Source organism: Indicator indicator, chromosome 3 (genome assembly GCF_027791375.1).
Source record: "Indicator indicator isolate 239-I01 chromosome 3, UM_Iind_1.1, whole genome shotgun sequence".
NCBI classification, from domain to species: Eukaryota; Metazoa; Chordata; class Aves; order Piciformes; family Indicatoridae; genus Indicator; species Indicator indicator.
This window is the reverse complement of record NC_072012.1, coordinates 38,204,160-38,219,933: the sequence shown is the minus strand read 5'-3', so window position 1 is coordinate 38,219,933 and position 15,774 is coordinate 38,204,160. Positions and strand designations below refer to the sequence as shown.

The 15,774-nt window shown below is 40.6% G+C and overlaps 1 protein-coding gene across 2 annotated transcripts in view; it reads right to left on the bottom strand.

Moving 5' to 3' along the window:
* Positions 1-1,070: 1,070 nt before the first annotated feature.
* The window catches only part of PDZRN4 (PDZ domain containing ring finger 4), a 246,061-nt gene continuing 231,357 nt past the window's right edge, over positions 1,071-15,774 (bottom strand). For both annotated transcript variants that reach the window (XM_054399580.1, XM_054399581.1), the window contains 3 exons: positions 14,945-15,046; positions 11,119-11,235; positions 1,071-2,597 (listed from right to left, as the gene is read on the bottom strand). In XM_054399580.1, the coding sequence (XP_054255555.1) occupies positions 1,071-2,597; positions 11,119-11,235; positions 14,945-15,046 (1,746 nt within the window). The remainder of the gene's footprint in view (positions 2,598-11,118; positions 11,236-14,944; positions 15,047-15,774) is intronic.

Sequence of the window (15,774 nt, the reverse complement as noted above, 5' to 3'; positions counted from 1 at the left end):
TCGAGTTGCCTTTCATCCCATATTTTTCCTCAACTCACTTCCCATGAAAACGTCAGTGACAGCCACTGGTAGTTCTTGCTTTTGACTTGGCTCACAGTCAGGAATGTTCTCTGTGTTTCGTGTGTGTATAACAAATACCAAGCTCAGTCAGGGCAAGGACCCACAGTAGTTACCTGGCATCATGCAATGCAGTAATATATTGATGAATAGTTCAATGAACTAATAATAACAGATAAGAAGAAGGCGGCCAAAACCCACACTCACTCCTATGTGTTCTGCAAAATGAGAAGTTAATTCATCAGAACTAGTCTACAGAATTGTGTTCCACGTTCTTGAAATCCCTATATGCTGTAATTATCATGCATAGTGAAATGACTCATCTTTCAAAGGCAAATAGTCTATTTAAACCAAAGAACTCTTGACCTTATTTTTTTTCTTAAAGATAAGCAATAATTTATTTCTCTTTCATCTTCACAATTACCACATACTGCCCAGCTACATGACCAATGCCACTACATAACACAGGAGAACTGCCCACCTACACTTTACAAATACAATTGCAATTTACAGATTAAATGTACTGTACATTGTGTGGTTGGAAAAATGTCATTCTTATCTATATAATGGGATGTGGCATATGATTTATAAACAGATACAATCTAAGATGCAAAACTTTGAAAATTGTTAAGCCAAAGATACAGTATAAAGAATTTTGGTTTGGTATTGTATCATTACTAAAGTAGAAAAAAGAAAACTAGAGAAATAAATCCAGATCTTAACTTACAGAATATGTATTAGTTTAAGAAATTAATTAGCTTCTCTGCTTTTTTTTTATTTTTTCTTTTTTTTTTTTTCTACAAATGAGTAATATGAATATATTGCAGAATAAAGAAAGACTGCCAGATAAAGAAGGTACCATTATATGAAAAACAAATGAAAAGTTACCAGGTAATTTTGCTTACAAAAAAGGTCAAACTATAAACAGTCACGAAATATATAAAAATGCCACATTGAACGAGGCAATAGTACTCTACCTAAACTGGTAGTATACTCTCTGAAAGAAGTTGTGTTCATACAGTAGTAACGGATAAAAAGGCATTGTGCACTCTTGTGCCATCTGGAGATTTAGCACCATGTGTCATCAGTTCTTGGATTGTCATCCAGTTGTCCAAGATTTTCTTGTTTCTCTTTTTCATCATTTTTTTGTGACTCAATTCAATAATGTTAATTTCCTTTTTGCCCTCGCTGCCACTCTGTGGACTTTCCTTAAGACACTCCAGCCTGCTCCTCATCATGAACTCACGCCGCCTCCTCTGCTCCTTAGCTCGCACCAAATGCTGCTTCCGCTCTTCTTTGCTCCAGTAGCGTCCCATCTTCATCTCGCTCATCGTATCATCATCTGTCGTCATCCCACTGCGCTCCTCTTTAATTTTTAAGGCACGTTCCTTCAGGATTCTGTCTCGAACTGGTCTCTTTGTGATGTATCTCGTACCATCACTCCTTATTTTCACTTTCCATTCCATCTTGGGCTCTGCACACTTCTGTGAGTCTTTGCACATGCTCACCAGACTGAGCTGGCTTTGGGCGTACTCCACAGCAGACTTCTGCTGGATCAGTTGCATATAGCTTTGATAATGCTTTGCATGAGCAGGTATATTCCCATACCTATAAGAAGAGCTGTGATATGGAGACAGGTAGGGAATGTGCTCGCTGCTCTGCTTTTCCTCATCTGTGAATTTACTGCTTTCTGATGCCAGCACTGTGTTCTCAGCAGCACTGTCTTGTTCAGTGGGCTTGGTTTTGGCTGAGGTTATCTCCCTGTTGCTTTGTCCTGAGGATGACTGATTAGCTACAATTGTGGTCCTCAGGTTTTTCCTGTTGGTTATGCTGATCATTCTCTGGAGAGAATTATCAGGGGACCGCTCCACTGTCAGTGGAGTGCTCCTGCAACTTTCAGCCGTGTTGTAGGCACTGGAGCTGTCCTTGTCAGACTTCTCAGGGTGCTCCACGATGTCATCCAATTTGCTTCTTTGTACATCTATGCTGGTGTTATAATTCCTGAACCCTTCATCATGTAAAGCCCAAATGTCTCCGTATTGATCCTTCACCTTTTGGAGCCTGTGAGCTTGCATAATATTCTGACATTCAAGTTCAATGTTTCTCAGTTCCTCATTGAGTAGCTGCAGCTCATGCTCCACTCCTTCTTGTTCTCTTCTGTTGCACCCTATCATGCTGCTTGAGTAATACAGGTCATATTCCCCGTGGTTTCGAATCTTGCACTTCAGTTCCAACAGCTGCCGAAACCTTTCACATTCCTCCTCTGGGTTTCCTATGAAATCAGATTCAATGTATTCCCCAGACACAAAGCTTTCATTGCACTGGAGCTCAATGCTTCCTAACGTGTCTTGGCTGTGGCCCAGCTCTCGTTTGCTCTGCAGGGTAGTGCTGTTCTGCTCTTCAGGTGCATTTTCTTGCTCTGAGCTCTCATCATTACGTAGACTTTCATCTGTAGGTCCTACCCCACTGTCCTTCTCATGATTGTTGGATGATGAGGTTGCAGTGTCTGTAGTGCCATCTTCTTCTTCATGTTTCTTTGGCTGAAAAAATGAGCAAACCAAAATGGTTATCAAATGCATACCATATTATGTGAGAATGTTTTCCAGTTCTTTTCTACTTAAACAGCTGGGATCTGATTTAAACTGAATTCAAACATAACTAAACAGCAGTCCTACTGCTCATGGCTTTTAAACATTTCTGAGAGTCATGCTGTGATGCCCATACCAAACGAAGTGGATGAATTACAGTACTAGTGACATACCTTCAAAAGTCTGGAAAGAAGTGTTTCCCTCTCTAGCTAAGCCATCTTTATGCAGTGCTTAGAGGTACACTGGTTTTGATTCTAGATTACAGAGAGAGATCGGTGGATCTGAAATCTTCCCAAACTTGTTAAATAACTTCAGTACAGTTATCACTTCAGAAAAAGAGCAAGCAGCCAATCAATGACTAGTACATGTGAAGAGGATGCAAAAAAAGAAGACTGCTGTTGTGTTTTGTTGTTGTTTTGTTTGTTTGTTTTAACCAGTGAACTCTTTGTTTGCTTCTTGGAGATGTGGAAGTTTGAAATCTGCAGACTGGCCTGTTCCACTGCCCCTCTATGTCACTCTCTCACACTGTTTGAAATCTGCAGACTGGCCTGTTCCACTGCCCCTCTATGTCACTCTCTCACACTTCTTTTTTTTCAGTAGTCTTTTTCCAAAAGACTGTTCATTTTGAAGTCTAGGATTCTGCTCGAGTAGACCTCTCTCTGTTGCATCCATGGAGAGCATTTTTGTTCCCTAGTCAGAGTTTATGTTCCTTAGAAATAGAAACAGCCTTTTAACATTAAGTGTAGAACAAGACTGAGTGCTCACCATGGACATAACGTCAATCTCTTATGCTGCTGGTTTTTCACTCACACTCCACCCATTTTCCCTAACCTATTTATATTCTCAACCTACTTATGTTCTAAATGAATGTGAGATAATAACTCTCTGAAGAGGCACTTTTTATTTTTCAAACTGGCTAAGCAAAGAATCATGCAGAGTACAATTTATATGGCCTGTTTGTCAAATATTTAAGTGTACATAGTACCAACCAAATGCTGTTTCTCTTTTAGCAGGTATAATTGCAAAATTATGTATAATGGCAGTAATTATCAAGGGAGAAAAGAAAGTACAGTGCACCCAGTGAAAGGAAACAAACTCAAAGAGCTACTGTCATAATTCCCCTTTTCTCTACTTTGACGAGACAGTAAAATACAATGAAAATGTGTCTCCTGTCTCATCCTTTCTCTTCTCCTCATGCACATCTCATGATCACACACCCTTCATCTGGTTTTCTTTCTTCAGTTGCTGGGAAAAAATAATGGTCTCAGAAAAACAAAACCAACCTCCACCTCCCCAATGCAATGTAATAGTGGAATAAAATAAATATGGAAAGAAACACACCACCAGGAGAATTCAGTGTCTGTGACAGAGCAGCTAAAATTTTCTGAAAAGATGTTTTAGCAATTTGTGGTCAGAGAAAACCTGCAAAGAAAATTCTCTTTAAAATTGTAGCATACATTTTATACTCATCCTTTTGCAGATACAATGTGCCATTGATAACAAAATGCACAATAAATGTGTGATTCCCAGGTAGCTGTTTGCAGCCACGCTTCTAATTACTATCTCTCCTTCTCCCCAAATGGGGAGAAACTCTTCCCTTGAATGATAAATGTCATAGGACAGAATGAATGCAGTGTTATTCAAACGATCATGCGAAGGTTCAAGATTTCTTGATGTTGTAGGGTCAGAATTTTCTAGAAAGTAGATTATGAAACTGCAAGGGACAGAGGTCGGCTATCCTGAAAACTTGGCATGTTTTAAAAATGGTACACGTTTTCCCCATCTGAGATTCCCCCAGATTTTTCTACTTACCCATTTAAAAACCAAAGGTTATGTCACAGAAACAAGCAATATGAAGAGTAGTATAAACAAGACTCTAAAAAGCTAACTAATGTGAAATTGTTCTCTAACATTTATCTGCTCTTTCTTTCCTCAGCTTATGCATTGCTGTGAGAGTGCATAATGTATATTGGAAGATTTTGCATTAAGGCCCTTGTTACATTTTTCTGAAGTGGCTGCAACACTTCAGTTCCATTTTCCATCTTCAGGAATAGCTGGAATCATGAATTCCTAATGTGTTTTACACAGAGAAAAAAATCCAGTGTCTAGAGAATTCTTTATGAAAACCAAGAATAACCAGAAAGAACAGCACTCCAAGCAGCCAAGAGTCCAGGGCATTCACCACGAGTGCTGGAGATTTAGATTTAATTTTGTGTTTTTCTTATTTACCCTCTCTGGGTGAGTGCTGCTATACAAGCTATACTGATCCCATCTCTCAACCTGTTTTGGAGTTGCTCCAGCTTGTATCAGCCTCCTCTCCTCTGAAACCTTTCAGCAGAGAAGTGAATCCAGCACACTACACCCCAACCATGGCACAGTGCAACTCATGTTTCTCCCTTTTGTGGAAAATATTTAACTACTGACATGAAGGAGGACAGCTCTCTCAAACACTAGGAGGGTCATGCTGCAGAGCAACCAGGAATTTGGGTGCCTGTCCCACATTCAGGACTCCATTCATGCTAGCAAACAAGAAGGGCCAGGACCTGCCCTCTGACCCTGAGGACTAATGACATAGATCAACTTGCATCCATAAGACTAAACCAAAGAAGAGTGACTTATCCATATGTCAGCAGCTTATGCTACTGAACTCTGTGCTGCTTCTTCTGATATCTCCAGCAGGATGCCAGACCACCAAAGAATGTATCTGAGCACTTCTGAAAAAATCCCATAATGTATCTATTTGTATAGGTGCTAGAAACAGAATTTACAGGTCAGGTCCACTTTCAGCCATGAGTGGCTCCCGTTTTCTGCACCACTTTTATCAACAATTTAAACTTTGCTCCTTCAACTTCTACTTGATTTGGACTGAGCAAATATAGTAAGCTGCCCATCTACTCAAGTTACACCATCCATAATCAACACCCACACACATGAAAGATGTAAACAAAACAAACCTCATCTTTCCAGTCTAACAGAAATCAGATACATGGGATCAAGTTGGCCAAATATAGGCGTCTACAGTGCGTGCACCTGAATGTCAGGTAGTCACTTTGGGTTCCTCTCCCTGTCAGGAAGAAACAAGTGTCTGTATAATCAGGTTCTTCTCAACTGAAAGCAGACATTCATATCATGTTAAATCTTTCCCCAGCATGTGAATACTTGCTGCTAATTCAATTAAGAACATGGAAAGAAATACAGATCTTAATTGTACTGCATGCTTTGTTTTCTTTTGTTTTGTTTTTAGTTTTTAAATCTCCTGTAACTCAAGTAAGGTAGACTCTGGCATTACTGTTCTGGACTCATCACACTTACCAGAGCTTCTAAATGTGAGTGGACTGAGCAGTCTTTTACAACATGAGATTATTTTAATTTTATTTTGAAAGGCAGAAATCTTAATTCCAGGTTAAGTCCCTTCTGAAAACAAGAGATAGCATTCAATTGTCGGTGTGTTGCATTTGTCAGTATTATCTATTATGTATTCCAAACAAAATGTTTGTTTTCAAACAAATTGTTGTCAATCTCATCTACAATTACTTCTGTTTGAAATACCAAAGGGCTCCTCAGGCCTCATCTTTGCAGTGAGAACTCAGATAATGAGGAGGCAAACCTGGCAGTACATACAATCGAGCAATAAAAATGAACCTCAAAAGATTCTGCATTTCAGTTCCATCAAGCACTGATGCCAATAAAGTGGCTAATCATGCCGGAATTCCGGCACTGTTCTATTCTCATTTTGCAACTTATGATGTATATTGGGACTAAAAACCCAAATTGCTGCCAAAGTTTAAATGCAGTGAGATTCAGTAGAAAATTTTAATAAACACAGCAGCTGGGCTGCCAGGTCAGTCTGTGACAGTGAGAAGGAGACTGACCACAGAGAAAAGAATCTCTAGTGGCAAGCTAACTACGAGGTACTCCAGCCACAGTGGAAGATTTGGATTGATTTCAGTGGTGCACTAAAAGGGGAAATGCTCTTCTGCAAATCACGGTGTTCCTTTAAAAGAGCCCTCCCTCAAAGAAGAATTTTCCCCAGATATTTTCACTACATTTCAGCTTTGAATGGAATTTTTATCCAATTCTTTCTATTCTTAATAGCTTTTGATATACTCCATGATAGCAGTGGAAATTTCTGCATTGCAAATGCATGGTATTCTTCTGAAATTTATCTCTGCTGCACAATGAACCACAATGTTGTAAAGGAGAAGGAATATAATAAATTAGAAAAAAAATGGAGAATTACATATTTCTTTGAGGTTCATTGGACTATTCTATACAGAGAAGATACAATTCTTGATTGAATTATATAGAGTGGGTCAAAAGCATACAAAAAAGATACAACTAACAAGTGCAGAGTCCTCTACCTGGGAATGAATAATAAATTGCACCAGTACAGGTTAGGAGGCAATCTGCTAGAGAGCAGCCCCATGGAAAAGGACCTGGGAGTCCTGGTGGACAAGAAGTTATCCATGGGACAGCAATGTGCCCTTGAGGCCAAGAAGGCCAATGGGAACCTGGGGTGCATTAAGAAGAATGTGTCCAGCAGATCGAGGAAGGTTCTCCTGTCCCTCTACTCTGCCCTAATGATGTCCCACCCAGAATATTGCATCCAGTTCTGGGCTCCCCAGTTCAAGAGGGACAGGGCTCTACTTGAGAGTCCAATGGAGAGCTACCAGGATCATTAAGGGGCTGGAGCACATGCCCTGTGAGGAGAGGCTGAGAGACCTAGGACTTTCTAGTCTGGAGAGAAGATGAAGACTGAGAGGGGATTTAACAAATGTGTATAAACATGAGGGCTGTGTGTCAAGAAGGAAGGGACAGCCTCTTTTCATGTGCACCCTGCAATAGGACAAGGGGCAATGGATGTAAACTACAGCACAGGAAGTTTCACCTCAACATGAGGAAGAACTTCTTTACTGTAAGAGTCACAGAGCACTGGAACAGGCTCCCTACAGAGCTTGTGGAGTCTCCTTCCTTGGAGACTTTCAAGACCTGTCTGGATGCATTCTTGTGTAACCTGTGCTAGATTATATGATCCTGCTCTGGCAGGGGGGTTGGACTAGATGATCTCCAGAGGTTCCTTCCAACCCCTAACATCCTGTGATCCTGTGAACTATCACCTTGATTCTTCCATTACAAACTGTACCAAATTTTTGTGACAGCTCACACTAAATCTTAAAATAGCATTCTGTAGAAGGTATTTGAGGGTGACAGAGCACTGGAACAGTCTGCCCAGGGGTGTTGTGGAATCTCCCTCTCTGGAGATATTCAAAACCTGCCTGGATGCATTCCTGTGTGATCTGGTATAGGTGATCCTGGTCTGGCAGGGAGGTTGGACTGGATAATCTTTTCAGGTCCCTTCCAGCACTTAACATTCTGTGACTCTGTATTTGGAAGGATATTCTGCTACACTGTGTATTCATTCCTGCAGTCACAAGATTCATGACAACAGATGATTATGAAGCCAGAAGACATGTTCACAAAAATCAAGGCTGATGTTGGAGTGAAATCTCCATGGCCAACTGCAAAACTTGGCCACTGGCAGCTGCAATTTTTTCATTGCTGAGATGGGTTATGTGATTCACCTCAGGAAACTGCTAGGAGGAAAGAACCCATTTTCTGATTTGTTGAGTCACTACATAGAGTCTAGAGAGACAGCAGCTGTCACAAATTACTGATGCCCCATTACACATCAAGCTGCCTTTGGTTGATTCGATTACTCATCAGAAGGGCAGAGAACTGTCTGGCTGTCCTAGAGTTACTTCAAGAAACCCAACATCAAGCACTGACAGGGCATGTGACAATTGTTTTTTCAAGTGTAGCTCTCTTCTACAGAAATATAAGATCTCACTGGGAGAAAAAAATATCCTTAGTATAAGATCTCAGTGGGTAATAAACATTCTCAATGTGTCCTATGAAACCACCCCACAGAACACCACTGCTCAATAGTTAACACTACCTGCAACCCAAATTAAGTGAAAAAGATTGACACAAACTTGGGAGTCGAAGGTCACAACTGTTAAGAGATTTCAAAGACCCCAACATGTCATGTGAGGGGCTAGTAGGGGTTTGATCTGCTCAAGAATTTCTCTCAGAAGTGGAGGTTTGTGAAAATGCCATTGTGCAAAGGAAATTGCTTTGTGAAGAATAAGCGTTCTTTCTGACAGGAAATCTTTTGCTACCCAAGATAACATTTGTGATTTAAAAAATAAACAAGATGCCAAATACCAGTTCAAAGTAGCTAGTAGTGCAGTTGTTAGCACATTTAACCTGGGGAACTGAGCTTGGGTTACTGCCTGGTCATAACTAAAAGGCCACTATAAACCCTGTTGCAAGGCTCCCTTCACCTTGGACTCTGGAGATGTTCTACTTTGTCTAAATAACTAAATGCTTATAAGATCAAGATCTGTAATCTGATCTATCACTTTACAGATAACTTATCTAATCATTCTGTCATTGTCTCTGTCCCAATGAATAGTTAAATTATGTACAGTGAATAGCATTCATAGGACCTATCAGCTGGTCAACAGCGTCAGGACTGGAGGGGTGGTGAGGAGGAGACACGCTAGATGCATGTTCAGGCTCCCCAGCGTGGATCGGACAGTGAGGGATTTGAAGCTAAGACTCCCTTTAGCCAAATACTTCCCTGGTTTTCAGAAGAAGGAAAGTTTCACAGTCTTTCTCACTCTCTTCACTTCAAAGAAAAGAAGAATCATAGAATCACCTGGTTGGAAAAGACCTTGAGATTCATAGAGTCCAATCATAACCTAACATCTCCCTGTACACAACTGTTAGACCATGGCCCTAAGCACCTCATTTCACAGAAACACAGAATTACCCAGGTTGGATAAGACCTCAGAGATCATCAAGTCCAACCTATCACCTACCACCACCAGACAACTAAACCATGGCTCCAAGTGCCATATACAATCTTTTTTTGAACACCTCCAGGGACGGTGACTCCACCATCTGCCTGGGCAGCACATTCCACTGGCCAATTACTCTTTCTGTGAAGAACTTTCTCCTCACCTCAAGCCTAAACTTCCCCTGGAGCAGCTTGAGATTGTATCCTCTTGTTCTGTCACTGGTTGCCTGGGAGAAGAAACCAACCCCCACCTGTCTACAACCTCCTTTCAGGTAGTTGTAGAGAGCAATAAGGTCTCCCCTGAGCTTCCTCTTCTCCTCCAGAAAACCTCTAGCTTTCAAATGTCTTTTGAACACCTCCAGTGATGGTGACTCTATCACTTCATAGGCAGCCCATTTCAGTGCCCAATGACCCCTTTGATGAAGAAATTTTCCCTTATATCTAATCTAAACCTCCCTTGGTGCAACTTGAGGCCATTCCTCTCATCCTGTCACTTGTTACTCGGGAGAAGAGGTTGGCCCCTACCTCACTACAATCTCCTTTCACATAGTTGTAGAGAGCAATGAGTTCTCCCCTCATCCTCCTCTTCTCCAGGCTGAACAACCCCAGCTCACTCAGACACATGACCTGTGTTCACCAGCCTCACTGCCCTTCTCTGGACATGGTCCAGCAACCCAGCATCCTTCTTGTAGTGTGAGGGGCCCAAAACTGAATACAGTATTCAAGGTGCAGCCTCACCAGCGCTGAGTACAGGTATCAATGGCTCAAGCTCTGCTTTCAAGCAGTTCAGAATGGGGAAAAAATTTAAGTCACAAATTTCTGTGGGTGGAAAATCTGTTTCTTTTCAGCTCCATATATGCAGAACTCAGGAAATAAGTTGGATTTCATTTCTTTGGCTCTACACAGCTGCGTATGATGACAGATCATTTGATTCAGAAGTGGGTAAGGTCACTTACATCTTCCACAATAAAGGACAACTGAGAAGACCTATTCATTGATGAAACTGTATGGCTGGAGGTGCCACATAGGCAGGTAAAAGTTGGGATAGCAACAAGCTGAGACTGTGTTAACAATATGCTTATTTGTCTCCATTAACAAAACAAATGCTGAGCTGTGTGCTGTCAAGTATAAGAAAAATACACTTGTATTACCAAAACACCTGTTGCTTATCTTAAACACCTCTTTCATCTTATTTTGCAAGCTGTCTGGTGCAAGGACTGGGACACACCTTGCATGCATACAAACAAGAAGGGCACATATTCCAGCTTGGAGCACCAGCGCCACACCGATACAATTAATTAAAAAAACAACTCGACATAAAACATTACAACATAAACCTCCAACACTTCAGAGTTAAAGAAGGAAAACAATATTATTCCGAGACTTCAGAGCAAATGAGAAACCTGCACTTCTCACAGCCTCCTAAATTGCTTGCTGACTTGCCATACTGGGCCTAAGCATCTATTGTTGTCCTTTTCCTTACCTACAGTGTGCTGGAGCTCACAGCAGTTTAGAGAAACAATTCTGCCAAAGCTTTTGACTCAGTTTTACTTTACTAATAAAAAGTATATTTAGCAAAATTTCAAACATTATGTTTAGTAGCAGTCCTACCTGCTCCACCTCCTTGGCTGTATACTGCATCGCTTCATTATGCTGTTCTTCCAACATTTCCAAGTTTAGCTCCTCTAAGAATTCATTCCTTTCATCATCCAGCCACCCTTCCTCCAGCTGCAAAGAATATATTAGTACATTATACTATGTTAGCAAGGACACATGCTAAAACAGAGAAAAACCCAAATGGCAATGCTTGACTAATTCTTTTTATCCTAATGATTCTCTTCAGAAAGGCAGGCAGTAGGAGTTCACATTTCAGAGAGAGAAAAGAGAAAGATGGATAAAAAAAAAAAAAAGGGACTCTTATGCCTTTTATCCTTTCTTGAAACAGTGTGACTGATTTTCTCTCATAATGAAGAAGACTGCACAGCAGAGACTTTATTTCCTTTCAAAAGGTATGAAAGGCACAGCACATAATCCTGACGCTGTCATGTTCGTTACCACCGAGAGCCCCCGTGCTGAAAGAGCGGCAATGTTACTAATAGGGCCAGGAGGCAACCGGGCTCTTTCCTCTAACAACCTCCACCCCAGCGCTGTGCCCTGCTGCTGCCACCTCAATAGAAACCTTATGTTGCGTTTCTGTCACCGTTTTCCGCTTGATCTTCCAGGTAAACAAACAAACGGAGGAGGGTGACAGAAAGATGCAGTGACTTGAAGGGAGGTTATTTTCACTCTTACAGTGTGCCTGAAAGCAAGGTTTATCTGCTTGTTTTTTTTCCCAGATGTAAAATAATACTTTGACATTTGGTGAAGACAGTGTTGCAAAAAAACAGATGGGGATGCTGTTTTCTGTCAAGTGAGTATATCCTCTTCCTGCACGCACTCTGCACCCTTCACATCTTTCTAAACTGATGAAACAGGCACCTCTGTCCTAAAATGCTATTCTTCCCAGTTTGTTCATTGTGCATGTGTGCAGGTGGCATGCATCCATTTGTATCTGCAATCCCTTGCCATATGGCACACTGTGTCAAAAAGGAAAACATTAGTCAGTGGCATTTGTGGCTATAACAATGAGATCGTAGCAGAAGAAAACACCTCTTGTTTTGTCACTGGTGAAGGAACCAGAGGAAGGTGACAAAACGATGCAAAAAAGTATCAGCATGAGACAGTTATAACAGTACCAAGTATTCCTGTTCCAAGATAGCAAGAGCAATGTAACAGGGGCCAACACCTACAGAAGAACTATCACTACCTCAAAGACAGGCAAGCTCTGGCTCCAGAAGTCAGTTGGAAAAGCTACACCAAACCAGCAAAGTAGTAATTCAAAGCTACACAAGGAGTGACTGATGCTGTGTGGTACTTCCAGCTTAATACTGGCAGGAAACCACCTTTTATTTCACAAACTGTGTATTTTTGCCCTTGACAATGAACTCTTTTCTCTTACAAAAAACACAAGCTTTTCACCATTTCCCTTGGCAAACCCAGCCTCTAACAGTCTGGGATTAGATGGAGGCTTTTTTTCTTGAGGACATGTAGTTTTTACAATTGTCCTTAATGGGAGTTTAAAACCATTCTCTCAAACATCTGGTACTGGCCACTAGATTTGCTTACTTGCCTTGCTTTTTTCCCCAAGGAAAGCACTAACACAGCCTTCCTTCCAGGACATGGCTGAATTTCCCTTATTTGAGGAAATTGCAGACATTAACAAATATGGAGGATAAAAGAGGAATCTCATTTGGGCAAATCTGCTTTGATTATAGCAGACACAGTACCTAACTAATGGGAATGTTTATGTTATGTTGCAGCTTTTACAATTAACGAATCATAGCATAGAATCATGGATTTATTTTTGGTCGGAAGAGACCTTTAAGATTATTGAGTCCAACCCTTAACCTAGAACTACCAAGTCATCACTAAACTATGTCTCTCAGCACCACACCTATGCATCTTTTTACTACCTCCAGGGATAGTGACACCACCACTTCCCTGGGCAGCCTGTTCCACTGCTTCACAACAGTGAATAAATGTTTCCTAACACCCAACATAAACCTGCCCTGGAGGAACTCAAGGCCATTTCCCCTTTTCCTGCCACTTGTTACTTGGGAGAAGTAACCTCCTTTCAGGTTAATAATACGTGGCTCCATAATACATGGCTTAGTATATATGTGCACTACATGTGAGTGACAGACCTCTTCCACTTACTATGTATTAAACAGGCTGTGCACTCCACCACTGCTCTGTTTCAAAACTTAATTATTCATTGGTCTTCACTGTGTAAAAACTTGGCCAGAGAAGGTTTTCTTCCCTGTCACTGAACCGATATGCTCAGCAGTCACCTTCAAGATAGCAAAACTGTCACTACTATTTTCTGTCTAGAAATAAAAGCCTGCTTAAACCTGCTGTCTTTTACTAGACTCAAAGCACACAATTAGCAGAAATCAGTTTGTGGACAGCCTGATCTCTGACATACTACAGCTTTCTCTTCAGTTTTGCATCAATATATTCTTAAAACACATATATTAAGCAAAGCACCCCTACCCCCAACACCAAAGCCCCAAATGCAAACCAAAACTTGCCTTTATAATTTGAAAGGAGCATCCATATGGGGAACTCTATTTTACACATAGCTAAGTAATTCTTCACCTTATATTGCTGTAACTTTTTCACATTGACCAGTTTAAACAAACACAGTGAAGGAACTTTCCCTGGGCATGTGGTTTTTAAGTGTGTGGATTTCTGTTCCCTAACGGAAAACAAAATCTCAGTGAAAAATAGTAAAAATATTGAAACAACTCTTTCAAAACTTCTCTAACTTCCAGTAAGGGCTACAATTTAGCAATATAAACTGATGCACAAATTTTATTTATTTTTTTCCCCAGTACTATGTCACCAGTTATACAGGAATTGTTGAGATTCCTGAAATACATAAAGGAAATGAATGCTGAGATTGTGAATCTTTTATAACTACTATATTCAAGGAGACATTCCAAGTGGCACTGAATTACTTAATGTAATTTATACAGAGCATGCAGCTAGAGAGACTGAGAATATCAGATCAATAGCATGAGAGAAAAACGGCAACATAATCAACCCTGAACTGTGAGAGAACAGTGACAATATATTTTTTGCTCTGCAATAGCCTATAAAAAGAATATAAAGGAAAGTACAAATAGTACTCTTCTTCCACTCTACCTCTCCTTTAGTGTGATGATCAACCTATTATCTGCCCCCCACAATGTTACAAAAAATTCTCATCATGGCAAGACTCTGACATTTGCATAATTTTGTTTTTAAAACTATATAAACGTTTCTAAAAGCTTTTGAAAAGGCACTTCCCAAAATACAATTTGTAATGTACAAGCAGGTTTTATGTGAACAGGGTGCTTTGAAAACAAATAGATACAGGTTTGCTGCAGTGAGAGTTCCATAACTGGTATAAATGAACAGTTTACATACCTGCTTATAAGTGTGTAAGATAAAAAGAGCCATCACCACTGACCAACTACAGCTTTGTGTAAGAGCATAGAAATGACTGAGGTAAGCATGGGAAATTTATGCCCAGAACAAATAAGAATCATCTAACAAGTAATATGCAGTTTTCAGGTTCTAATTCATATTTTACTAATATTCCATTAGTGCTGTCACCTTTATTTGTATACCTGCTTACTCTGTCTGCTGGAAATGAACTGCTTAGTTTGGGGCAAACAAGCCCTACTAATATCATGCTGTTTTCTTTGCTGGCTAAACAGGGGCAAAGCTCTGCAATCACCTGCTTCCTCCTTTTGCCAGCAACTTTGGCATTCCTATTTCTCAGCAGTCCATTACTTTCAGTGAATGTACGGTACAACCCAGGTTCTGGCTCAGGGCATCTATTTAGTCTAACCTGCATCTCTGGTCTTGCGACCAGCAACACAATTTTCTTGCATTCTTCGCTGGAGAGCAATGCCACTGCCTCTTCCCGGTTCTGGACATCTTGGCCATTTATCTAGAAAACAAATGAAAGTGGCACATTAGTTTCTATTTCCACAAAGCAACACACAATAAAGGGCAGATATCAGCTCATTTGTGCTGAACGTATGGACAATGAAACTTGCACAATGGGCTCATCTTCAGCCCCTCACTGGTAAGTGCCTTCACTCAATTATGCGCTTACTGTAAGAGCTGTATCGATCGTTGAAGGATGGTGGACATCAGAGGAAGCAGTTATGTTCATAAATGTCCAACCTGCGCCCTGGTAACATACATCTAGCAACACAATTAACCAGCCCCTGACAGGTGACGTTCATCTTTCTCTGTTCAGAGTAATGGAAGTGTCACTCTGAGATAATAGTGCTGGTGGAAGCAAGACTGGTAATGCTACAGCTGAAATCAGTCACGCCGTATGCTGGTAGAGAGCCAATTAGAGAGCTACAGTATTATCTCTCACCAGGCAATACTTACAGGCCACTGCTTATTGCTGCTCCATTTAATCATTTCATATTTGTGTGGACAGCTTAGTATCCAGAACCACACAAAACATATGTATCCCCCTTACAAGAGGATAATAAAAATAAACGTGATTCTCCAATAAGAATGTGCTTTTCTCACCACTTTTGTCCTATTCTGTCACCTCAATAAAACAGCCACCTCCATGACTATATGGTAGCAAACACACATTGCACTGTCCAAAACCCTTTATTGAGTGAATCAAATAGAAATTTTATTTTCCATATG